General features: G+C 40.4%; 2 protein-coding genes across 2 annotated transcripts in view; one reads left to right on the forward strand and one right to left on the reverse strand.

Moving 5' to 3' along the window:
- Positions 1 to 13,811, reverse strand: part of rab24 (RAB24, member RAS oncogene family) — a 14,931-nt gene extending 1,120 nt beyond the window's left edge. Inside the window, exons 1-9 of the mRNA XM_078265683.1 lie at positions 13,403 to 13,811; positions 11,984 to 12,105; positions 10,555 to 10,623; positions 9,264 to 9,342; positions 6,210 to 6,277; positions 5,801 to 5,900; positions 4,201 to 4,251; positions 1,541 to 1,600; positions 1 to 1,142 (exon numbers count right to left, since the gene is read on the reverse strand). The exon at positions 1 to 1,142 is cut by the window's left edge and continues 1,120 nt beyond it. Coding sequence (XP_078121809.1) covers positions 1,072 to 1,142; positions 1,541 to 1,600; positions 4,201 to 4,251; positions 5,801 to 5,900; positions 6,210 to 6,277; positions 9,264 to 9,342; positions 10,555 to 10,623; positions 11,984 to 12,100 — 615 coding nt within the window. The 5' untranslated portion in view covers positions 12,101 to 12,105; positions 13,403 to 13,811 and the 3' untranslated portion in view covers positions 1 to 1,071. The remainder of the gene's footprint in view (positions 1,143 to 1,540; positions 1,601 to 4,200; positions 4,252 to 5,800; positions 5,901 to 6,209; positions 6,278 to 9,263; positions 9,343 to 10,554; positions 10,624 to 11,983; positions 12,106 to 13,402) is intronic.
- Positions 13,812 to 17,351: 3,540 nt separating this feature from the next.
- On the forward strand, positions 17,352 to 25,331 carry pgrmc1 (progesterone receptor membrane component 1). Its single transcript, XM_078265737.1, has 3 exons — positions 17,352 to 17,686; positions 22,815 to 22,970; positions 24,786 to 25,331. The coding sequence occupies exons 1-3, from the start codon at positions 17,392 to 17,394 to the stop codon at positions 24,878 to 24,880; spliced, it is 546 nt and encodes a 181-aa protein (XP_078121863.1). The 5' UTR covers positions 17,352 to 17,391; the 3' UTR covers positions 24,881 to 25,331.
- The last annotated feature ends 179 nt before the right edge of the window (positions 25,332 to 25,510 follow it).

Below are 25,510 nucleotides of genomic sequence, written 5' to 3' on the forward strand. Positions count from 1 at the left end.
GAGGGACTGAGAAGTTGTTGATGTTCAAATTTTGTGGCTAAGTCCTGGATCTTCCCAATCCTGCCTACGGCACCTTTAACTGTCACAGAGGAGAGAAGAAACTAGAACATTTTCACATTTAAGGAGCTGGAATCAGAATTTCTTTTCATTAAAAATTACTCAAACCGATTAATCAATTATCAAAATAGTTGGCGATTCATTTATTAGTTGACAACTAATCGATTCATCTTTGCAGCTCTAAATTGCAGTACCACGAGTGGCCACTGGCTGCGTGGTGGCGCCGTATCCAGTTGATGGAATACATCCATAATGTGGTGGGAAACGCTGAAGAGCCAACGCTCTGGAAAGTTGAATTTTGGACACACATTTCTACTGCGGGTATTAAGGCCTTCATAAAGATCATTGGTATCACTTCTTTATACTAGATTTGCACCAAAAAAAAAAAGGGAATTTATTGTAATTAAGTATGACTGGAAACACTGGAGTGTTTTGTTTTTTTATATCGTAGTTGGCTTCACTCCGTTTGCGTCGGCGTCATTGCAGATGTTCGGGTCTAACAGACGGGTTTCCACAACAAGGTTAAATACGTAAACAAAAACCAACCGCTGTAAACAAAACATTCACCCTCCTGAAGCACTGCCCTTGCTACAACAATCAGGTTTTCTCTGCCAGTCCGTGTTTGGCGGGATCCCTCTTTTTAACTTCAGATTGATGAACTCCGCAGCTTCAGAGATATGTTTACTTCCAGGGTCCAGCTCAGAAGAAGCTGCAGAAGAAAAGGGAGTTAACTGGGTGAGAGTTTAGGGTTTTAGATCCCTCTCCCACCCAGTAACAGTTGCAGCAGCAGTAGATCCTCTTCCGTGGTCTTGCAGCCGTCAGTTCCTTATGGCACTAAAGTAATAAACATGTATAGTAAGGTATAAACAGTAAGCAGTACTGGTTTCTTCTTCCTCTTGTGAGTTGGATCCCAGCTCCAGAGCTGAGTTATCTGGCCGTCCGTCCAGCATATCCAGGTTGTTACTCCGGCTGAGGGAAGGTGACCGTGTCTGTTCCCCTTCCTGTTGCTCGGCATCAGTTGTTATGACAACAGGAGTAGAAATAGGAGTCTTTCTTCTGGCTCAAGTCCACGCCCGTTTCCTCCGCTGAAACACAGTTAGACACTCCGTTACTTCTATTTTATAACTTCTGGTACGGATTAAACAAACAAGATATTAGCTATAGTTGTATTAGTTTTGTCTTTAATTGCTCTTCTCTAGTTCATTTTCTTTTGCTGGATATCTATTTATTATTTTATTTATTCATATTTTTATTCTATTTTGTACGGTGGCCGACAGGGGCAAACGCAAAAACATGCGCAGCATTTAGCAAACGCGCTGCAAATACACACAACACAACCAAATACAGAAACGATGCAAAAATAAAAGCACACAATCCCCGAAAACAAATGCAAAAAAATAAAACGCTGCATATTACACAACGGAAGTTCTCCAGGCCTCTAGGGGGAACGCTAAGTGGAACAGCTGGATTTTCAAACACTCACCTGTCATATACTGGAGGGCAGTGCTGTTGTAATCCTCAGCAACTCTCTGGAACAACTCATCTGTCAAGCAGAGGAAGAAGATGATGTGATAACAACAGGCCCACTCACATTCATAATACCTGGTTTAGAACCGGCGGTATGTTTGTTCAGAGAGGCTCCATTAACCTTAGTTAGCGCTGCTCGATTATGGAAGAACTCACAATCAAAACTCAGCCTTAATACTTTTCCCGTTTGAACTATTTTTTTATTCAGAACACAAGACAAAATCAAAGTTAACTTGCAAAACGTAATGTGCAAAATAGGTTTCTTGATCATTGTTTTTGTGATCGTTACAAGCTGAAATCGTGATCAAAATGTGCCCTAACCTTAGTGTACTTTAACCATTACACTATCTATCCCAGAATACAGAGGTCAATGACTACGTTTACATGAACATAATATTCCGGTTTTTGCCCTAATTCCGAAAAAGACGATATTCCGACATGTTTACATGGCTAATGAAAGTGAGCATTACACTAATATTCCCGTTTACATGCAGCCGTGCAAAACGTACATATACAAAAAGTTTACCAGCGGTGGCAGACTTGTTGGAGCGTACGAACACAGCGTCCCTCTTTCATTCCTTCAACCAGCTTCTTGAAAAGATCGGCGTAGCGATGTTTTCTCATATCCAAAAACCTGTTGATATCCAAGTCTTTGATAATGTTTAAAAGTAGCCGTGTTTCTCCTTCTTATCGGGTCTGCAGCCTTGCAAACTGTTGGCTGGTTGGTTTGTGTACAGCAACCATAGCAACGAACAGAGCTGACCATAAACCTGCGGTGAAACCCCTGATTGAGACGCATATTCCGAATGCTTTGTATACATGTCCAAAGAATACCTCTAAAACCAGAATACTCTACATGTCTTAATCAGAAAAAGCCTTATTCAGAATATGCTGTTTACATGACCTGAATCAAATTCTGAATATTGTCATTCTGAATAATAGTGGAATATTGGTGTGCATGTAAACATACTTATTGTCTTCTATGTCTCAATCTGACTCATGTCTTACATTTATATGCACTTCCCTTTTTCACAATCATTCACGGGTCACAGGAATATTTCCAAAGAGCAACACTTCAACATTACCACCCTTAAAATACTTTCATCGTTTGCAATTGAATCATTTTGTTATTTAGTTCTCTCTAAACTACTGCTGAGAAATATAGCTTTACTGCAACCGAATGTATAGAAGTTTAAAGCAGATTTGAATTTGTTTCAATTGGCCGACAGCAGCAGCTTCTCCAGCTCTTTTCAGACAGTGAATAAGTAACATCGCCGCCTTCGTCTATCTGTCAAAGTAACTGTGTTTTGTTATTCACACACAGCTGTCATAAAGTCAATATTTTTTATGGCTTCATGCAGACATGACTGGACCGTTGAGGAAAAAGCCTCGTGCTTGCGTAATATTCAGCAGCTGGTGTTTGAGAGGACAGATTTTGCAGTTAGAGATACCAAATGTTGCTCTGTACAGCACTTTGTAACCATGGTTTTGAACGGTGCTTTATAAATAAAGTTTATTTACTTAACTTACTTACTTGGGCTGCAAGGTATTAGGAAAATATGTAATTGGGATTATTTTGACTGACATTGCGATATGATTCACAATATTGGAGGGAATGATCGTTTTTGTAGAATTGAAAATTATTCAAATTAAAATGATTAGTGTGTGATTTTTTTTGCGAGTAACTGTAAGAAACAAAGATGTTTTCTATAGTCTGTAGGATAGGATTTGTAGGTCGGGACGTCTGCAGCACCACAATATTTAATTCAGAATGGTTTGACAAATATTGCACCCTACCTGTGATTTGGATATCGCACTAGTCCATATTGTGATTTCGATACAATGGCGATTCATTGTGCAGCCCAATTACTTACTTACTGATGCCCACTGTGAGCGTGAGGGACACTCATCCTCATAATGTTACTGGGACATCTTCTCATCAGTTTCATCTTTTATTTGATCATTCGGCTGCATATGCAGTGTTAACTAGCGCCACATGCAGTGATGCTTCCGTTCCTTGTAACGTCCGTCTCGGAGCCAGACGGCAGCTCAGGCATTTAAGTGGCACCGAAATCTGCATCGTCATTTAGGAACCAGTGCCATATTGATCCGAATCAGAAAGAAGTTTGTTGCCACAGTAGTTACCCTACGTGGAATTTGCCTTGGTGATAGGTGCATACATACACAAACAAACATATTAAACAATAAAAAATAAACAATACAGAAACTGAAACAAATACGCACTGGTTTTCGGTACTCAACCGTATGCTCGACAGTAGAATGAAAAGACGTTCACTCGGCATGAATGAAGTTCGAAAATATACAGAGGAAGTAGTGGTCTGATTATTTTGAGGTTGTAAGAGCAGTTTTTCCCTTACACCGTGAGGTTCTGAAGAATCGCAACAATCTGGTATTTTTAAACTGTGTCTTCCCTGAAGAACTATCTGCCATGTTGGGTTGGATGTTCTCTTACAATCAACTGTTTACGTACGTGAAAAGGTGCCCAGATTTGTCAATATCAGAGTTCCAAAGGGAAACCCACTTCCTCAATTGACAGATTGTGAAAGAATGCAGCTGTGATCGTAGTAAATGTGTTCTGCAGGAGGTGTGACTCACCCACGTTGTTTCCTGTTTTACTGGAGGTCTCAAAATGCAGCGCACCGATCTCTGTGAAAGCAAATCAAAACAGTGAGCGCACGCACATTTACATTTATTAAGATTTACTGCAGTCTGATGAAACTGAAACTCCACAAAAAAAGGATTAAACAGCCTCCTGCTGCACAATCCACTGTCAGACCAGTCTCCCTTTCGGTTTATAGGCGTATAACGTCTCATGACAGCTGGCAAACATTTCATAACCAACATCACTGCCCATGGCAGGCATTTACTTTTGTAAATCCAATTAAAGACTCCTAAAATTTAATTTAAAAGACTTCTGACGAGGGCATCGGTGTCCCAACTACAACTGAAACTGTCAGCGTAAACAAACTTGCCTCTCAGTCAGGAAAACTCTGAACTGATTTGCCCTCTACAGACCCTGTTTATCCACTTCATACAAGAAGTGCCAGCAAAATGTAACAATAAACAAAGTTTAGAGAGTCGATCGACTGCCAATTAATAGGCAAAAATTTAGATTTTTTCTTTTTTTTTTTTTTAAGCACAAATGCCAAAACTTCACTGATCCCAGCTTCCGTCGAACAAAACAAGCAATTTGGGATATTTTATAGCGTACACAATTAATTTAATGAATAAGAAAATACACATTGATCGGTTGTGTTCGGCTGGTCAGACATCTTAATGAAGGCAGCACGACAGAGCATTAAACGCTACTGTGATCAGAAACAACTTTTTACTAGGGCTGTCAATCGATTAAAAAATGTAATCTAATTAATTACATACTCTGATTAATCGAAATTTATCGCATACATAATTAACGGCGCCTGAACCGATACTTTTTAAGAAAGTAAAAAAAGAAAAGAAAAAAAAAAGGGTACTAAACAACAGTTGGTGACATATTGCTAAGGCCATATGGTCAAAATTAAATGATTTAATAATAATAATGTATAACAATAACTTATTTCACTAGTAAATTGCTGTTGAACAACAAAAACAACAACCAGATAGGAAAAGGACATTTACAATAACTTCAAATGCACCACGAGGCTGTAGTTTACCAGTTTCATTGAACGCACCGGCTGTGTTGTTTCTCCGACGGCAGCTGCAGATTGTTACATAGAATCCTCTACAGTAAAACACAGTCACACTTTACGCCGTTTAGCGTTAGCTGTCAGCATTTTAACCGTGTTTAATCCAGCTACTAGCTAGCGGTAGGCTAACGTTAGCTGCTGTTGAGTTAACTAGCGTCACGTGCAGCGATGTTTCTGTTTCCTGTAACGTCTGTTTCAGAGCAGCAGAGAGAAGCGCAGAAATATCAGTGGCACCAGATTTTTGTCTGTATGCAAACGTCAATATGGAATGGATTAATCTGCGTTCATTTTTTTAACGCGTTATTTTTTCTCAGATTAATTAATCAAAATTAATGCGTTATTTTGACAGCCCTACTTTTTACATAAAACTGACTTGAGACCAGGCTGCTACATCAACACATTCCAAGGGAGTGATTATATTTACATGTGAATCATAAATCTAACAGGTGAAAGTATCAGTACAGGGACCAGTAAGAGTGGCAGCTTTACAACAGGAAGACTGTAATTACCGTCAGCAAAGTCCTGAGTATCGTGGTAGTCGATTTGCCGCAGGCTCCGGTCTCCTCCAATCAGGTCGCTCTTAGTGCCACACAGGTAGATTTTACAGTGCTGGAGTACACAACGCAGATAAAAAGACGTTACTGAGTGCAGAAGTATTTCAGAACTTCAACAAGCTGACCGCGGTATTTATACCTTGACCATAAAGAGAGCCATGCGACACTGATTCCATTTAGACACAACTCTGTGCAAGGCACTCGAGTGCCTGAACATGGTTGTTTTAATGACTTTTTCAGTCAAAATTCTTTCTACCGTTATATGAGCACCGGTGGTTAAAAGGATACCCGGAGCGCTCCTGCCACTTTGTTTCCTATGCATTCAGCTACTACATTTAACTTTCGAGTAGAAACGCTTGCTTACTTCCTCGCAGTTCTGCAGCTCCTTCACCCAGAACCGAGCTCGCTGGAAGCTGCTGCTGTCGGTCAGGTCTGAAAGTCCAAAAGTAAAAAACGTATATAAAACACAACCCTGCATACGGGTGATATTAAAACTAGAATCCACAACTAGTCTACCAGTTCCTATTATTATTTCACAGATTTTTCACAATGGAGAGTAAAATGAAAGGAATATAAAAGAAACTCTGAAGTAAAGGGTTAACAGTCAAACAGACAAACAGAAACAAGGTAGAGGGTAAAGAAGAAGCAGATTTGATGGAAGATGTTAAATAAAACATGACAGCAGTGTGACTAATCCACTGGGAAATGCCACCAGCTGTTTTCTAAAAAGAGACAAAGTTCCCCAATGTGAAACAGAGTAGGCATGGGCCAGTGTGATAAACTTTAGCAAAAATATCACGGTTTCACGGGATTGCGGTATTGCAATTACATCTTTGAAATATATATTTTTGGAAATGCCTGAACACAATATATTTCATTTTTTAAACACACTTCACACTGACAGGGATTTCCTTAAAAGGTGCCGTAGGTAGGATTGCGAAGATCCAGGACTTCGACAACATCAACAACTTCTAAGTCCCCCCCCCCCCTCCCTCCCTTTCTCCTAAGCCCCTCCCCCCACAAGGGAGAATGAATAGAGCTCAACAGTGACCGCCCACTTTTTTTCGGCTCTGTCTCCGCAAGTGTTATATATATATATAGAGTTTTAAGTCTGGAACCAAGCCAACCAGCTACGAGATGAATAGTGAGCATAACACATTTGATTCGGCGCAAAAAAACATTTTGATAACGGCAAAAAAGGCAAAGGTACAGAAACTATCATAGACTTCAATGGTAGACGCTCACTCTAGCCTTTAGCGGTTTCGCGGGTACGGTAAACATTTCTATGGTAACAGCGAGTTGGACCAATCGTAGACGTTGCTGTTACGCTTATGATTGTGGGTAGTGTAGTTTTTCTCCATTAAATCACGGATGTTTTTCTTAAAACAAGGTTGATTTCACACGGACTTGTAGCTTCTACAGGAGCAGAAACCTTCGTTTCACAAACACGTAGCTCGTGGTCAGTCTACATCAGATGGTTTAGACATTATGACTGATATTCTAAATCCTTATGGAGAAAATCAATGGGATTTTTACTTCTGGAGTCAGCTGTGGGCGGGACTGTTGAGGTGTATGCGTGTGCATGAGCAATGATTGACACGCAGTTAGACACCCCCCCCTGGCCCTGATTGGTGCATCTGAACAGGGAGCGGTGGGTTTTTGCAAATCACACTACAGGCCAGAGCCAGAGGAGCTGGATTTTTCTTTTTCTTTTTTATTACCTGCTTCATGTAGTTCTACTGGAACATAGGGTCAGTTTCAGCAAATATGACAGAAAGTTAGTTTAATAAGGCTTACCTACTGCACCTTTTAAGGAAAAAAACAGCTCATACCACAAGAAAGGTATGATGGAAAATGTTTGTGGTTTTGAAACTAACTTTTTCAAACCTCGGTATACCTTGAAACTGGTAACTGGCCCATGCCTAGAACAGAGACGAATAACTGTAGCATCAAGAAGACCCTCCAAGTCTTATCATACTGTGATTTTATTCATATCCTCTGAGCTCGCCTCTGCTGCTCTGATCGCAATTCTCGTCCTCTCAGAGATCATTGTGTTCATCTTCACTCTCGAACACTCTTATCCAGAATTTGACTCATTGGTTTTTACAAGAACTGTCCTCGCCTTTACATTCAAGCCTCGAGCATCAGCACTCATGTGTAGAGTGACGTAACGTACCCCTTCGTTGACACCACTGTCATGCTCCAAATGTGTTATTTTGAATGGATTTTAAGCCCCGACCAACGAGGATCTATCGATTTCATTCATTATTTTTTTTTTTTTTACTTCTATGTAAAAATATTTGACTGCTTGACTCGCAGTCCTCACCAATTGTCCAGGACAGCTGATCTAGAGGAAATGCTGTACAGCGTAGCTACAGTGGCTGTTAGCATGAGGGAACAGAATAAAGGGTTTAATCTGCGTAGAGCTGCAAAGATGAATCGGTTACTATTGATTATAACTTCATTATTAACTATTCATTTATTCACCAACTATTTTGATAATCGATCCATTTTTAATGGTGAAAAAAAATTCTGATTCCAGTTTCCTAAATGTGAATATTTTCTAGTTTCTTCACTCCACTGTGACAGTAAACTGTAAACTCAAATCGACTATGAAAATAATCGTTAGTTGCAGCCCTAAACCTGCGGACACTGAGTGGAGTCCAGCATCTCGGCACTAACAGACATATCTTGAGAAGTCGGCTAAAATGTAATGTAGAACTAAAAACCAAAACCAAAACAAATTCCCCGGGTATATTTGGTATCAGTGGCACAATGCTCAGTTCCCCATTGAAAACGCCACAAAAAGTAGCCTTGGGCATTCAGTTCTCTATGCTGTCAAGTTAATTTAGAAATGCATCCAGCTGTTGCTGCCCAAATACTAGCAGACCTCCCGTACTGCTACCAGAGGTTGTGGAGTAATAGTTTAAATCTACGACGTTCCACTTCGGGGTTTGTTAAGGTGCCGCCGGATGACCCTCACTTCGTCCGGATGTCCGTTACCTTCCTCTTTCTTTGTGTTGGCGTTCTAAACTCCGGTGGATTTCTGAGGACTATGGTTAACTGCTCCTCAGATCTCTGCAGAGTAAATCCAGACAGCTAGCTAGACTATCTGTCCAATCTGAGTTTTCTGTTGCACGACTAAAACAGCCTTTTGAACGTACACATGTTCCACCAAAACAAGATCCCTCCCGAGGCTGTTTTGCAGAGGCACCGTTGCTCCGTCCGAGACGATTGTGATTGGTTTTAAAGAAATGCCAATAAACCAGAGCATGTTTCTCTCCCATCCCAGAATGCTGTGTGGACTAGCCAGACCTTCCTCCGCAGCGCTGTTGTGGAAGGTCTGGCAATGCGAGACAAGTGTAGTAATGACACCTGAAAGCTCTCCTTCAGATGACTAGGAAGCAAGTAGATTTACCATAGCAGACTATGGCTGCCCGGGCTCCTCTGTAGTAGATTCTGCTCATGGCTTCGTAGCGCTCGGATCCAGCTGTGTCCTGAGTGAGACAAAGAGGAATGAAAGAAACTGAGATCCAGCTTCCTGTTGACATGCACAAAATGCCTCAGCCTTTGTAGATCTCAGAGCTGATGTTACATAGTCGACATTCCTACAACCCCCATGCTGGCTTAAAATGCTGAGTAATCCCCAGTGTGACACGCCCTGCAGCTCTGAGCCAATTTCCCCTCACTGCTATTAAAGTTGTGTGATCACCTGAACATCAGCTATTTCTTTTGGCATTTGCTCAATTTGACAAAAAGACGATTGTGAATGGTTTAAAGAAATGCAAACAATCCAGAGCATTTATTTCGCCATCTCTAGAATGTATGTGTGGTGTAGCCAGACCTTACTCCACAGCGCTGTGGTGATAGGTCTGGCAATGAGAGACTGCATTGTGGGTAGGGTAGGAAAATCTAATTGTGATTTTTGCGATTGCATTATGATTGACACTCTTGTGATGATCACTTTTGTGTCATTATTCTCATTTTTATTGAAAAATATAAAAATTGATGAATATAGTGTGATTTTTGTGAGGATCTGTACCAAACAAAGATCTTTTCTATAGTCTGTAGGATATATATATATATATATATATATATATATATATATATATATATATATATATATATATATATATATATACACACACACACATACATACATACATACATACATACACACACATATACACCGCAATACTTCATTCAGAATAGTTTGACACATATTTTGCTTTAAACAAATATTGCACCCTACCTGCGATTTGGATATTGCACCAGTCCATATTGTGATTTCAGTAAAATTGTGATTAATTGTGCAGCCTTAAGTGTGGGTAATGTAGGCACCAGGTTTTAAAGAAGAAGAATGCAGGGAAATAAAAAAAGACTTTCTGGTTCTGCTGCATCGATGTTGATCTTTTTTTTTTTTTTTTTAACTGTTCATCGTGAGTTTAGGCTGAGTTAGTCTAGGCTGTTATTGTGGCACTGATGTAGTACAAATACTCAAATTCATATCAGGTAGCCTCTAAGATAAGTTAAGACACAGTTGTATTTATCCCCAGCAGAGCAGCAGTACAACAAAGTATAGAAAGTAACAGAAATAAATAAGACATACATAAACTAAAATAGATTAAAAAGTAGAAACTATAAACCATACAAAGCATTTGGAGACAGACAACATGATAAAAAGAGACAGTGGTGTAACTCCAACTCACCCATATTCCCAGGGTGATCACTTTCTCTCCCACCTGGATTGGTTTGGCAACAAAAGCAGCACCGATAGTCTGTCAGGAAGAGAAAACAAGCACCAGAAACTCAAATGAGTCCCTGTAGACTGTGAGTACTCACGCCGCCTTCACACTGGCCGTTGAAATCAGCTCTGATACGGCTTCGAAACGACCGGAAGTCATTCATTTCCTATGGAGATTCGCAGACTGCATGCGAATGGGTCCAACCGGGTCCGAACGAGTGCGGTGCGAAAATAATCGTGTCAGTTGGTCATCCGGATGCGTTCAAAGAATTTAACTCTTGCAAAAGGCTACGGACGGTTCCTATCCGACAATTCCAGCGGAAGTTAACGTTGCTATGGTACTGATAAACAAACCTGCTAATGCTAATTGGTTAGCTAGCAATAGACATCGAACTATTGACATTATACCGCTATATCACATTTAACCGACGTGACATGTCAACGTCCTGGGCAACTTTTCTCCACGCAGCAGCCTTTCTATTTATATCTGTATCAGAGAGGTCATAGAGAATCGTACATTCAGACACTTATCAGTCGTTCTAGTCTCTCTGACATTTTTGTGAGACGCTTCCGAAGCTTTTCAACGGTGTAGTACGACGTCCGCTGGGGGCGTATTGCGTATTACGGAGCTGATTTCAACTGCCAGTGTGAACTTCGAGTTTGAATATTCTTCCTTGTCCTACGCTAACATGGAGCTTCTGCTCCAAACCAGCAGTTAAGTTGTTGTTATTCACATTTTTATTGCAGTTGGCTGTGAATTGGCAGATTGGTAAAAAAGTAAAAGCTGTAACAGTTAATGTGTTCGTGCATGCAGAATACACAGTGCATAGATCGATGCACATATTGTGGAACTAAAGCCGATTTTACTCGCCGGTCCTCATCAATATAGTTTCATGTGTCACGAAGCTCTCCACAAGCAGGAAAAAAGAGGAGCTTAAAACGCAACTTGCTGGTTCAAAGTTAGGACTAACAAGTTAATTAGCAGTTAAGATTGATTGTATAGCCTATTTACATTTTTATCATGCAAAATACGTTTTTAAAAACTTTATAAAAAAAAAACGCAGTGTCCGTCGAATCACAAAAAAAAAATGTAATTATCATTCATTTATCGTTATCAAAGTAAAATGTGCAATCAATCGTTATTTTGATTTTAGGTTATATCGTGCAGCCCTATGAGAGAGGCCTGTCTAAATAACTTCCACGTGACGTTAATATGAACAACTCGAAAAATGCTTGTCTAATATAACATCTGCTTGAAGAAACATACCGAAACATTACTGCATCAGTTACTTTTAAGCTTTAAGATGATCCCAGACTTGAGCCTGATTACCAGAACCTCCCTGTGGGCCTTTCATCGTTGACATGGAAATTAAAGCAGAGCAGCTGACACTCACGTTCTGGTACGGTCCGACCAAGAAGCGATGATGAACGTATCTCTCCACCAGGCTGGTCTTCCCCACGCTCTCCTTCCCCAGCATCACCACTTTGGCGTCCACACGCATTGCACTCATAGTGACTAGAGTGGAAAAGCACAGGATGGGACCGCACCAGAGCAAACAGGAGGAAGGAGGTAGGGAGGGGGGAGAGTTGAGGGATGGTGGTTAATGTACACAGCTACTCAGTGCTGTGTGGTGAAAAGACAGGATACAACAATACAGGAACAAATGAGTGGCAATACTGATGATGTCATGTATACAATGTGCATGCATTTTAAACAATAACATGTTTTTATTTGGAGAAAACGATCATGAAAAAAACTCCATAATTACCAAATTCTAAACGTTTGTTTGATTTAGAACATTTTTTTTCACTTCCTCTTAACTTCTGTTGTGTCTGCAGACATCTGACGTTTTTCTTCTAACTCACCTTCATAAAGAATCTCTTCATAATGTTGTCTTTCCCGCCAAATTTTAATAAGGACTGCCACTAAAGAATACGTCAAATATGACAATAGTGGTAGTGAAGAAGTATAAAGTAGCAGGAAAAATAAAGTAAAAGTACCTCAAAAAATTGTACTGTACAGTACTTGAGTCAATGTATTTAGTTCATTTCCATCACTAGTTCTACAATCTGTATTTCTAAGTGACTAAATATTACTGATGACACTTTGATAATGGTTAATACATATTGTAATCAAATAGACCAAGGCTTTAACTGACTACGTTTCGTTTCAGCTCTACTGCAAATGGATGAATTACATACAAAGCATTAGCTTTCGCTGTACTACCAGACGTTACACTGATTTTAAATGAAAAAATAAAATGTTAAATGTATTATATTCCTGCTTGACTTTTTACCATGTCGCCCCTTAAGGTTAAAACTTTCCCTTTCAAGATGTGACAGCTAACAAGTGACTGCTGTCTCTGCAATTTATCTAAAACAACTTAATAAAAACAAACATGGCGTTTTATTAAACTATATACAAACGTATTTGTCTTCAATTCACCTCACCTTTCAAGTACTGTACTTAAAGAATAAAATGTTTAGGTAATTGTACTTTACTTGAGTATTTCAATTGTCTTCTACTTCATACTTGTAACGTTACTCTATTAGCTAGCCAAGTTAGCTACACCTCTGAGGTATACAGTTTACGTTTTCTGCATAAAGAGTAACTTACTTTTTGTATATTTTGATGCTAATGCCTTTGCACTTCTACCTGAGCGCAGGACAAGTATTTCTACCCTGTGGTATTACTACTTTTACTCAAGTAACGTTAGGTCTGAGTACTTGTCCCATCACTGCCTCACCGGAACAAACATGACATAGCAGCCGTTAACGTTAGCTAACCTAGCTAGCTAACGCAAAACACTTACCTGGTAACTAGCTGGTTGACTCAACAAATTGTCTTCAACATCTGATCTTTTCCGAGCAGGAGCCGAACCGGGGCTGTCATCCGTGCTTGTCAAACCCGTTTTAAAGTACAGCCTGTAACCGACAAACGGCTTGTCATCTCTCCTGCTGTTGTTTGGAGACTCGCAGCTAGCTAGGTTAACGTTAGTGTTGCGCAACAACTGGAATTACAAACTGTCAGTTAAATACCGTTACAGAAAGATATCGTAACCGGCTAACAGGAGCTTGACTTTCGGATAACAAGTCCAGCTAACTGACGGGATCAGCTGGCCAGACACAGAGCTGTTTCTAAGGGGGGAGAAATCTCCATGAGCTTTGTTTGTTTGGGTGGGAACCAAAGAGGCACACACGGCGGTTTCCAGGAGGCGGAAGTGCCCGGAATAAGTGAGGCAATCACCGGATGTGTGGAACCAGTGTTTAATTGCTGTAGCTAATTGAATCAATTACATAATTTAAACATGTCAATATCCGTCAAATAAATACTGTATGTACTCTCATATCCACCAACCTAAGATATATAAGCAACATGTTATATTAATATTTCCTTCCAGCAGTAATTTGTTCCAGCACCATTAGAACTTTTGCATTGCCCTATTGTATCACTGTTTACAATCCGTATAGAGCTGTTTGTTTACATGTGTCGTCTATGTACATATGTGTAGGCATACGTATGTGTATATGTATATATACACTTTGTTTATATACTCTGCTCCGCAGTGTGTGGATGGTCTGGCAAAGTGAGACTATTTATATACAAACTTACATAGTAGTAGTCTGTACATAGTAGTTACATGTTTATGTTTACCATGTTCAGCTTTGTTGTCCTTGTTTTAGCCGGATGTCTATTTCTGTGTATGTACTGTCCTTGTTTTAGCCGGATGTCTATTTCTGTGTATGTACTGTGAGAGCAAAACACCTGAATTAAATTCCCTGCAAATTCTTAATCGCACTGATGAAATATTATAAATGTATTTAATAACTATGCATTTAAAAAAGATATTTGCCAATTAATGTTTATGTTCCAATTCTTACTTTGAATGATCAGAGTCATTAAGCATTAATACTACTTTTTACTACATTTAGTTGATCATTTTAGTTACTACCTACTTTGCAGATTCAGATCATTTATACCAAATATACAGTAGTTATATTTACAACTACTGTACTACAACTATGTAGTACTAACGTAACGTAACGTACTCATGTATTCTATTTGAAGAAGACCAGGGTGCGAACTACGGGGGAGCTAGGGGGAGCTCGGCTAGGCTCCCCTTAATAAGTGTCATTTTGATGTGCAATTTCAGTTTTGTGTAATGTGATCATTGTGGATTATTATGTGTAAAATTGCAAAAATATCAATCATTCATGCATGACAGCGATTTAAACCTAATTCACTTCAATAAAGATAACTATACATGCTATTCATGTCATGAGCATCAAGGTGGCACTGGGGTGCAAATTCAACTCATGTTTAGTACATGTTAAAATGCTCATATTATGTTCATTTTCAGGTTCATAATTGTATTTAGAGGTTATTTCAGAATAAGTTTACATGGTTTAATTTTCAAAAAACACCATATATTTGTTGTACCGCACATTGCTGCAGCTCCTCTTTTCACCCTGTGTTCAGGTCTCTGTTTTAGCTACAGAGTGAGACATCTCACTGCTGTAACATCTTTGTTGGGAGTCGCACATGTGCAGTAGCTAGGTAAGGAAGGACTACTAGCCAGTCAGAAGCAGAGTATGAGGGTGTGCCACGCTAGCAGCTAGGCGAGCATTATAACCAAGGGGGTAAGCTTTGCTTCAGAGCTCGAACCTCCTATGGCGCCATTTTGATGCTACAAAGCGATCACCCGACGTTAGCATTCCATTGACTGCCATTCATTTTGACGTCACTTTGACAGCGAATAACTTTACATTTGAAGCGTTTAAAGACTCTATTTGTCCATTGTTTATTTCTAAAGAAACAGACGTTTTTGTAAAAATAGGCTAACGATTGTGTCATAACCACACGACTTACTGTCGCATAGTAGAGGAATTACCGTATAGTACAGGAGAAGCTCGCAGGCAGTTTCGTCTCACATTAGCTGTTTACATTTAATTACTAATGTTAACTAGCATTTTAGTTAGCAATAATTAGCCTGAATTAGTCACGGAAGTAAAGGCTGGACTACAACAGAGCTGTTTGGAGCAGTTTGTGAACAGTGTTTTCTGTTGGAGATGGTAAGTCTCTTTGGGGTGGACTTTGGGCTTTTTCACTTTGTAAACCTATAATGTGCACAAAAAAGATATATAATACAATAAAGGAAAGTGAAAAAGCCAAAAGGCATAATATGAGCACTTTAACTCGTTGGAGGCCATTAATCAGCGCGTTAAGTCCTTGAAATCCATTCTGCAGTTAGCATCATATAGCCATGGCAAAAAGAAAACAAGGCAGTTTAATACATTTTTGGTTTTACTCAGAAAGAAAACCGATTCACCTGCTGCAAGCTCTGTTGGCACACCTCCCGCCGGGGTGACAACGCAGCTGAAGCTGAAGAAATAATGTCCTCTCTGACTGAAGATGGTGGTAACAGCTCGTCAGAGGCCGGTCACCATCCTAACCCCTCTTGCTCCTCTCTCTCGTTAAATTGGAACAGCCAGCAGTGGAGAGACTGGAAGAGCCCATATACATGGCTGTTTGTTAACCCTTGTGTCGTCTTTAACTCTTGAGAGAGATTATCTATTGATTGATGGAATAGCTGACAGTATAACGCCTTTGCATTTTGAGCAAACTCACACTTGGCCATTGGCTGCATCCTTTGGTTTTATTCAGAATAGATACAAGTAACAGCTGCATGTTTTTCACTTCATCTTTTCACATTTTAATAGCGAAGTTGTTGTTTATTTTCAGGCTAGAGGCAATTCCAGGTGCAACTCCCAATACACTTTTGTTTGCAGAGTAAAGTTGAAGCTCAAACGGAACATGTTAGAGGCCTTTTCCCCTGCAGGGAGATCACAAACTAAAACCTAAGTGTTACTCCTCCAAAAGGCCTCAGGCAATACAGTCAGCACACACTGTGGACACACAGCACTTTGTTTAAATGCCAACACGCTGCTGGCAAAAAGGTTAAGGATGGAAGCTTGGGGTGCGTCGCTTAGGCCTAATTGAATGGAGGAATTATGTTATTCTTCGGTAGCCTGAGTAATTCTAACCGTTGTTGATGTGAAATCTCAAAGACAGCTTGATGCTTTGTTTATAGACTATTTGTGGGTGGCTGTTTGATGTCCTGTCGATAAAGTATAATAGGGTAAATCCTGTATAGTGCATACACACTTGTAGCTGTTTTGTATCTTTGTAAGTCATCTCTTCCCCCAATTTTGATATTTTTTCTTCCAAATGACTTGATTAGTTGATTATGAAAATAGATATAATCGACTTATCGTTAAAGCTTCAATATAAAGTACAAGTAGGCTACATATTGCTTAGAGAAAATTTAGTAATTTGGGGATTGTGCAAAATATGAGAAAAACTGTAAAATAAGTTGTCACATTCAGTCAGCTATATTTAGTTTATTTACATCAAAATACAATTAATACAGGAGGGATTTCATGTGTTTAAGTTGTTTCAGTTATGTATATGTATGTTTGACTATTTTCTGACACGAATAATCAATGATTTATAAAAAATAAAAAAAAATGAACACAATCGACAATGATAATTGCAGTCCTAAATTAAGAATAGAAACATAAATATAAGTAGCCTATATTGTGATAGTTTATATATAATACAATATCTGGATCTATCAATCTATCTGGATGTCGATCACTGTTTTTGGTACGCAGCGAACCTGATTGGTTTAAACCGTTACCGACGCCTCTCAGGCTGCAGCTGTGATTGGTTTAGGATCCATGAGCTCTACCAGTCCCACCCAACACAGGCACACACACACGGACAGAGAGAGGACCCAACATGGCTGAAGCAGAAGGAAGCGAAATAACTTCTGGTGGTATTTTTCAGGAGATATTCACCTCCCCGCTAAACCTGACCCTGCTCAGCCTCTGTTTGTTCCTCTTGTACAAAATCTTCCGCGGGGACAAACCACAGGAGTTCGGCGAGGTGGAAAAACCGCTTCCTAAACTGAAAAAGAGAGATTTCACCCTCGCAGAGTTGAAGCCCTACGATGGAATCCAGGATCCGAGGATCCTCATGGCTGTCAACGGGAAAGTGTTCGACGTGACCAGAGGGAAGAAGTTTTACGGGCCAGGTAACTTTTACCCGAGCAGTCCATGGACGTATCAAAAATAACGGAGCAGTCACCATTAAGGTGGTATGACCTGTTATGTCGTCACCCTCTGGTGTTTTGAACGTTACGTCAACAACGGCCCATGAGATGGCCGTTGGCTTTGATGTGATATTTAATTGATACATTGATAGCAATTCGCTGACCTTATTACCAAATATAACTCGAGTTTTAACTTGTCTGGAAGTTAAAGCCACACCCCCTTTAGTAAGCTAGCTGGCCCCGTTTCACAACAGAGGAGCTGCTGTAGCCTGGAACCATAGATCGTCTATGAGAGAAGTTGAGTTACTGCGTAGTACACAAAATGAAATAAAAACTGCCGCCGCCATGTTTTCAAAAGTGCAGTGGGAAAGGGTCCAGGCAAGGCTACCAGAGTAGGGATTCTTCACACGCTAGGCTTACGGTGGCAGTGGTCGATGGTCGACCTTTTATCATATAGCTAAATTGGACATGAGAATTGTTTTTAAACTAAATACAATTTATAATTTATAACAATAATAGTGTTGGTCAGTTTGTCTCTTTGACAATCCCATGTTGCAGCAATAAAATTGAAGTGAGATGAACAAACAGAGAAATGTATCTTTTTAGGTAAAACAGATCTTTGGGGACATCATTTGAAGTTCGAATAAAAGGTATTAAATTGCAATATATCGCAGAATATCGCAATATGGTTAAAATCGCATTAACATCGTATCATGCCATAAGTATCGTGATAATATCGTATCGTGATAATATCGTATCGTGGGGCCTATCGTGATTCCCACCCCAAGTAGCGCCCCCCCAACCGCGACACAAAAAAGCAAGAAACCCGTTGTAGCAAGTTGTCACGGGGCGTGGTCGTCCACTTCTGAATGTTTGTAACTCTGCGATCGCTGCACATTCCATTTCAGCATGGTCAGCTCATCGATGTATAATAATAACGGAGTTGCATGTTTAGTGGAGTTGCTGGCCTTGCACAAATGCCAAAAAACTTTTCTAAGCTTCTGGGTTTACCTCCATAAATATGTGCAGTCGACTACGGGGCCGTTTTTTTTTTTTTTAATTATAAAAAGTCCATGGTTAAAAATTCAGAATAGGAAGAGTCATATTCTACCTTGTTTGCAGTTCGAGGTGTCCGGTCACCAGTTTTACAGGCGCCTCTTTTACAACGGTGGCCTATGGGGAAAATCCTTTTTGGGCCACAGGGGGAAATTTAGGGGTAGTGCGTTTATGCTGTGGGGGCGGCAGTGAGGTGCCGGGAAAAAATGCAGCGGCGAAAAAGTTGAGACGGATTCAACTTTTAGAGAAACGCAACCCGATGTCATCCTGCGGTGACCAATCATGTAACCGCCAATCAGTCCTTCCAACCAGTAATGTCAGTTCGTTTTGAGGCGGTGAGAGAGTCCCGTACAGTGAACAGGAAACATCACTGCCTCTATTGCTGCCACAAGAAGGTTTTAAAATACTATGAGGGTAAAAAAAATTAAACACAAGCACTGAACTGCCCGGGAGTTTGTGTAACAGCTGACTGTTTCCGTCAAGAAATGTCAAGATCTAAAAACGATCTGACGGAACAATCATTGGGAAAATATCAACAGAAATATAAATATATGAACTCTACTTGTGCTACATTGAAAGGTTGAAGAACATAACAGGATGTCGCACAAAAAGGCCATTTAGAGACACTCCTGCGGCGGATCGCTTGGCCATGTGTTCTCTGAAATTAAAAAAACTGCACTATCATGCTTCATAGATTCTGTAGTCTCGCTTTGCCAGACCCTCCTCCAAAGCGCGCTGGATGAGGGTCTGGCTACTCCACATAGCATTCGGGGATGGGAGGAAAACATGTTCTGGTTTAATGGCATTTCTTTAAACCAATCAGAATCGTCTTGGGCGGTGCCGCTGCAAAATAGCCTCGGGAAGGAACTTGTTTTGGTGGAACATGTGTACGTTTAAAAGTTGTTTTAGTCGTGCAACAGAAAACTCAGATTGGACAGATAGTCTAGCTAGCTGTCTGGATTTACCCTGCAGAGATCTGAGGAGCAGTTAACCATAGTCCTCAGAAATCCACCAGAGGTTAGAATGCCAACACAAAGGAAGCCCAAGGCAACAGCTATCTGGCCTAAATGAGTAAATGTAATCCGGCGGATTTTCCGGCTGCAACGGAGCAATCCCGGAATGCGAACGTCGTAGATATAGATTATAGACTACAGTTTCTGTAACCTGGAAACAGACGCAGAGTGTGACCTCTTTGTTTTTTATCTTATCTCAGAGATTGTTGTAACCTCTGTTGCCTGTAACCTCTGACCAACATATCTTACTATCATGCAAACTTTTCCAGCACACTGCACGCCCAGTCCTTAAGCCTGAAATCCTGCTTTGGTTTTTGGTTAATGAAAATAATTCTATATCATTTAAAATGTGTCCATGGGGAAAGGGTTTGGTGCTCAAGGACACTTTATTTTTTTGGGGCATTCTAGGCCTTTATTGACAGGACAGCTGAAGAAATGAAAGTAGGGAGAGAGGGGAATGACATGCAGCAAAGGGCCGCATGCCGGAGTCGAACCCCGGGCTTGCTGCGTCGAGGATTAAACCTTCCTTATATGGGCGCCCGCTCTACCAACTGAGCTATCTGGGTGTCCAAGGACACCTTTGATAGCACTCATGGCTGTTGAACCCTTTAGGACGTGCTGTTCTCCTGGTACACACATAAAATGACACAGTGATCTCACACAGTGAAGCCAAATGCTTCAAATGTTAAATACCGTCTTAACACAAGCAACCATACAAGAACTTTAATTAAAACACAGTCTAAAAATGGCAAAATATTTATTTAAAATCAGGAAATATGTGATCTCTGAGCTGCAGAAAACGACGTCGGCCTTGCCGTTATTAAAAAGCGCTCAGGACTTTTTGGAAAACACGGTTTACTCCTTAGGATTATAATGTAAAACAGACGCTGGCAGCTTAAAGCAACACTATGTAACTTTTCCCGCTTCAGTCCCCCTACAGGTTGGAAGTGGAATTGTCCGTTACATTACATTACATTAAGCAAGTTTGCCAGATCGGGTAGCAGATCTGTAGTTCGAATGAACTGGACAATGTAATGTAAAAAAAGACGCCAAGTGTGAACGTAAGTCATTTCCGGCTACCTGGATAGAAAGCGGAGTTGAAACGGCTAAGAAACGTTTTTTATCTTTCAACAGACTAAATATATTTTCACCTCGACTGTTCACCTGAAGATTCTTTGAGGATTCTGGAAATTAAAGGCTGGTTATAATCTACATTTTTGTCAATATCAAAAAATCCCTTAAAAAGACCACCGGGCCCCTGGGTAGCTCAACTGGTAGAGCGTGCGCCCCATGTACAGAGGCTTTGTCCTCGCTGCAGCAGCCACTGGTTCAATTCCAACCTGTGGCCCTTTGCTGCATGTAATTCCCCCTCTCTGTCCCCTTTCAAGACTAAGCTGTCCTGTCAAATAAAGGCCTAAAAATGCAAAAAAAAAATAATCTTAAGAAAGAAAAAAAGGACCAAAACCAAAAAATGTGTTTGTTCATCTTTCAATCCTTTCTGACTTCCCTGCCTGTGGCACTCAGCTCCAAGCCCATTGGTTCAAAACAGCCAATCACTGCAGTTTTTTTAATCAAACTTCACTGAAAAAGGAGAAATTCTGCACTTGTTGGGGCACAATGTAGCGAGTATTTGGGGAGGCAGGACGGTGTATGTGGGCTTGACTAAAATAAACTACAGTATTTGTGTTAATTGATGTTTTTAATAGTTTGTGGGAAAAGGAATAAGATATATCACACTTTAGCTAAACAGAGAGGGGGGAGGATTTTGGTCTTTTCATAGGAAAAACAGAGAATATATCTCCAGACTAGAGCTGGGTACAGAGTTCAATACTTTTTAGACACCAACCAAATTGCCTCCTTAGTATCGAGTATCGAAAAATGCCTCGTCATTCAATACCAAATTTCAATACCTAAGGAGTTAATCTCATCAGTGTCAGTGAGCCAATGAGCACGCAGCATGCTTCTACCAAGATCTAATAATGTCTGTGATTGGCTGTCTAACGTTACACGTCGTAGAGACACGCAGGAAAAACTCGACGTTACACACAGAGACGTAGTAGGAGCTGGAAAAAAAAGAAAAAAAGATTGTTGAAAAAGAAAGCAGTCCTCCAAAACTGGAAATCAAAGAAATCATGTCACATCAGTCACTGGACACATTTATTTATTATCACATTTCAATGGAAAAACACAATGCCCACAGAAGGAAGCAAATGTCAGCCTTTGAAGACACCTGTTCCCCATTTTTAACCTCTCTAAACAAAAACATAACTACAATCCGTGTACATTACCAGACATATACCTCCCTCCTCCATTCTGTAATACCCACCCTCCCTGTTTGTTTTACATTATTTATTTATTTTTATTTTTATTTCATTTTTTTTGCCCCTGCAGTTACCACTTTACTCATACACACAGGCACACACTATCCACACTCTTCAACCATGACCACCCAATGTGAATTACAGATCATTCTACCCAATCACTAATATGTCCTTGTGTTTGTCAACTGTCCTGTCCACTCCCATCTTTTCAGTTCTGATATCGTCCCATCTCACTTCCCTCTGTTGTCTCTCTGTCACCTTGTCGCGTTTTATGTGTTACGTGTTACACTCCGTGCATGGTGCTTTAATCCCCCCCCACCCCCCGCCCTTATATGGATCCAGGGTCTCACTAAAACAGGGTGAATGGTTACGGTAGGACAACAGTAAATGTACTGAATGTAAATCTAGATCTGAATGTAACATATTGTGTATATAAAAATATATTGCTGTATTAAAAAATAAAGATGTCCTCCGAAGAGGGTGGTGGGTAAAAAGAAGAAAAAAAAGATTGTTGCAGGAATGTGTAATGTTGCAATTTCTTTTTGTTAAAATGGATTTTATAAAATTGGTATTGAAAGAAGTATCGAACCGGTAAGAAGTCACGCTATTGGTATCGTACCGTTACTGAAACAAGCTCAAAATGATCACTCTTCAGCAGTTTTGCCTGCTGCCATCGTCGCTGCTGCATTAGCCTCACCGTGTATCTTTACTGTCTTGCAGACGGGCCGTATGGAGTGTTTGCAGGCAGAGATGCGTCCAGAGGTCTGGCTACGTTCTGCCTGGAGAAGGAGGCCCTGAAAGACGAACACGACGATCTGTTGGACCTGAACGCCATGCAGCAGGAGGGCCTCTCTGAGTGGGAGTCTCAGTTCACCGGTGAGTACTGATGTTGTTGTAGTAAATTATAGATCCGACGCCAAGGCCAGATTAATGGCTCGGACCCAAACGCCAACTGCCCTTTTTCAAATGCTTTTCCTGTTTCTCTTCAAAGTATGACAAAATCCCCAAAAAGTCCTGAGTAAGTTCAGGAAGGCTTACAGGAGATTTCTTTGTCTACAGTAGTACTGCCTTATATCTGCCAAAAGAGAGACTTTTCCCCCAAAGAAATCCTCCAGTTACCGTTTTCGGGACATGCTGCTTAAGAATCCAGTTGGCTACTTTGTAGTCTAAGGACCTCCTTCTTAGGAAAGTCCTCTGTTGATGTCATATTGCTGACTATGATCTTTTTTGGCCGACTTCACGTTTCCCAGGCCAAACCCTCAGGCTGTTGGTCCTAAAATGACTTCGCTCCATGTTTGCCTTGGGTTTGATCAAACCTGAACATCCACTGAAGAGCTGAACACATCAGGTCTGTGTGTCCCCTTCCTCACATCAATACCACCGTGTTTCCCACGTGGGTTTCTTTGACCGGCGCTCTTTTAATGACCTCATTCTTCTGCGATGGTTTAATGGCGTCACCACCTGCTGAACCAACTCCTAATATTTGCGTAACAGCAGTGGATGGAAATGCACACAAATTCACATTTTCTATTGCAGATATTTTTTTGAAAATTCAGTTAAAGTTTGCACTACATTTGGATGAATACTTGGCTAATGTCTCTAATTTTCCCGCTTCCATTAATGTTTTCATACATGTTCTGATTTCTTATTAAGTGATTATCATTAAAGCAGGAAGATGATGCGATGGACCAATGCCCTCTGTTTTATTTGACATTTTGTAGACTAAATAATATAAAAAGAAAGATAATAACTCACTTTAGATCTAGTTCCAACAAATGAGGTTTCCCGGAGGACCCTTGATGGTTAACAAACAGACATTTGTGACTTTTTACTGGAAGCGTCAGACAACAAATGAGGTATTTAACCGTATGACTCGGGTGATAGGAAATGGCGTTACGTAAACAAATTCCAAAAGTTGGAATAAAAAAATTCCAATTCTCAAGTGAGAAAGCTACAAAACATAATGCAGTGTCTCTGCCTGAGAAATGGACAATTAGGACTGCAGAGAGGATCATTGGAGCTGACCTTCCCTCCATCCAGGACCTGTACCGGTCCAGGGTCAGGTAAAGGGCAGCAAAAATCTCTGCAGACCCCTCACATCCTGGTCCCAAACTGCTCCCTCTGGTAGGTGATACAGGGCACTGATCGCCAAAACCAGCCGACACAGAGACAGCTTCTTTCCCCGAGCAGTCTGCTGAACGCTCAGAAATAGCCCCCACCCTCACACTGAACAAAGTCAACCACCACTGTTCTGCTCATCTACCTCCATGTATATTTCAATCTTACAATTACAATATTGTTATTAATATATGACCATTGCACTGAACTGCCTTGCACTATAGTTATATTTACATCTTAAATCTCAGACTATACTGATATTGCACCATTCCTTCCCTCTCTTCAATTGTTATTGTACATTTTTTGTAAATTTGTAAATTCTATTGTATTGTTACACTGCATACTTAACAGTTTTTTTCTTCTTCTTTTCTTTATATTTTTAAAATATATTTCTTAATGTCCTTTCTGTTTTTATTCTTCAGATGTTACGTGAGTGTTGTACTTTGAGAGCAAAGATTAACCAGAGTCAAATTCCTTGTTTGTTTACGCAAACCTGGCCAATAAAGCTGATTCTGATTCTGAATTTATCATCACTGAGACTGTAAATAATGATCTTTCTCTCCTCTACGACAGCGAAGTACGACTACATCGGCAAGCTCCTGAAACCAGGAGAAGAGCCTGCCGAGTACACAGACGACGAGGAGGGAAAAGACAAAAAGGCCGACTAGAAAATGAAAAGTTAACAAGACGGCGGGGGGAAATGATCGATGCCTTACCGATTCCATTTATTATTCCATTTATCTCCATTTATCTCACGGCATTAACAGTTAAAGATGCTGCATTCTGTTGTAGAGCTGTAGTGTTGTTAGTTCATCAGTTAACTTCACATGGTTTTGAAGGTTATTGTGGAGAGTCAAGAACTTGGACCGATTCCACTGACGGTTCTACATTACATACAGTACATAGTAGGTTGAGACTAGTTGGTTGTCTGAAGGAGAAGGAGATCCACAGCTCTGTCGTACACTTTGTTAATATCGCTGCTGACGTTCTGCAGGTTGTACACATTCCTTTCTTCCAAAGTTCAGCTCAGCTCACATCGGAATAAATGATCTCAGGAAGTAGTTTCACTCAAAATTAAAACATATGGAGGGTCTGGAGTCAGAGGGCAGATTTTAAGTCTTTTGTAACCTGGGTCTTTCCAAATAAACTGCAGAAATCATTTCAAGCACTCGTCTTTGAGTCCAGACCAAAAGCTAGTTTTGGTTTAGCCAGCAAGTTCCACTGAAGTTAGATCTCCTTTCTGTGTTCGCTTTGGGTCAGACTCAGAGACAAGTGTTTGAAATGAATCGTGTAAAATG

Source organism: Sander vitreus, chromosome 13 (genome assembly GCF_031162955.1).
Source record: "Sander vitreus isolate 19-12246 chromosome 13, sanVit1, whole genome shotgun sequence".
Classification (NCBI taxonomy): domain Eukaryota; kingdom Metazoa; phylum Chordata; class Actinopteri; order Perciformes; family Percidae; genus Sander; species Sander vitreus.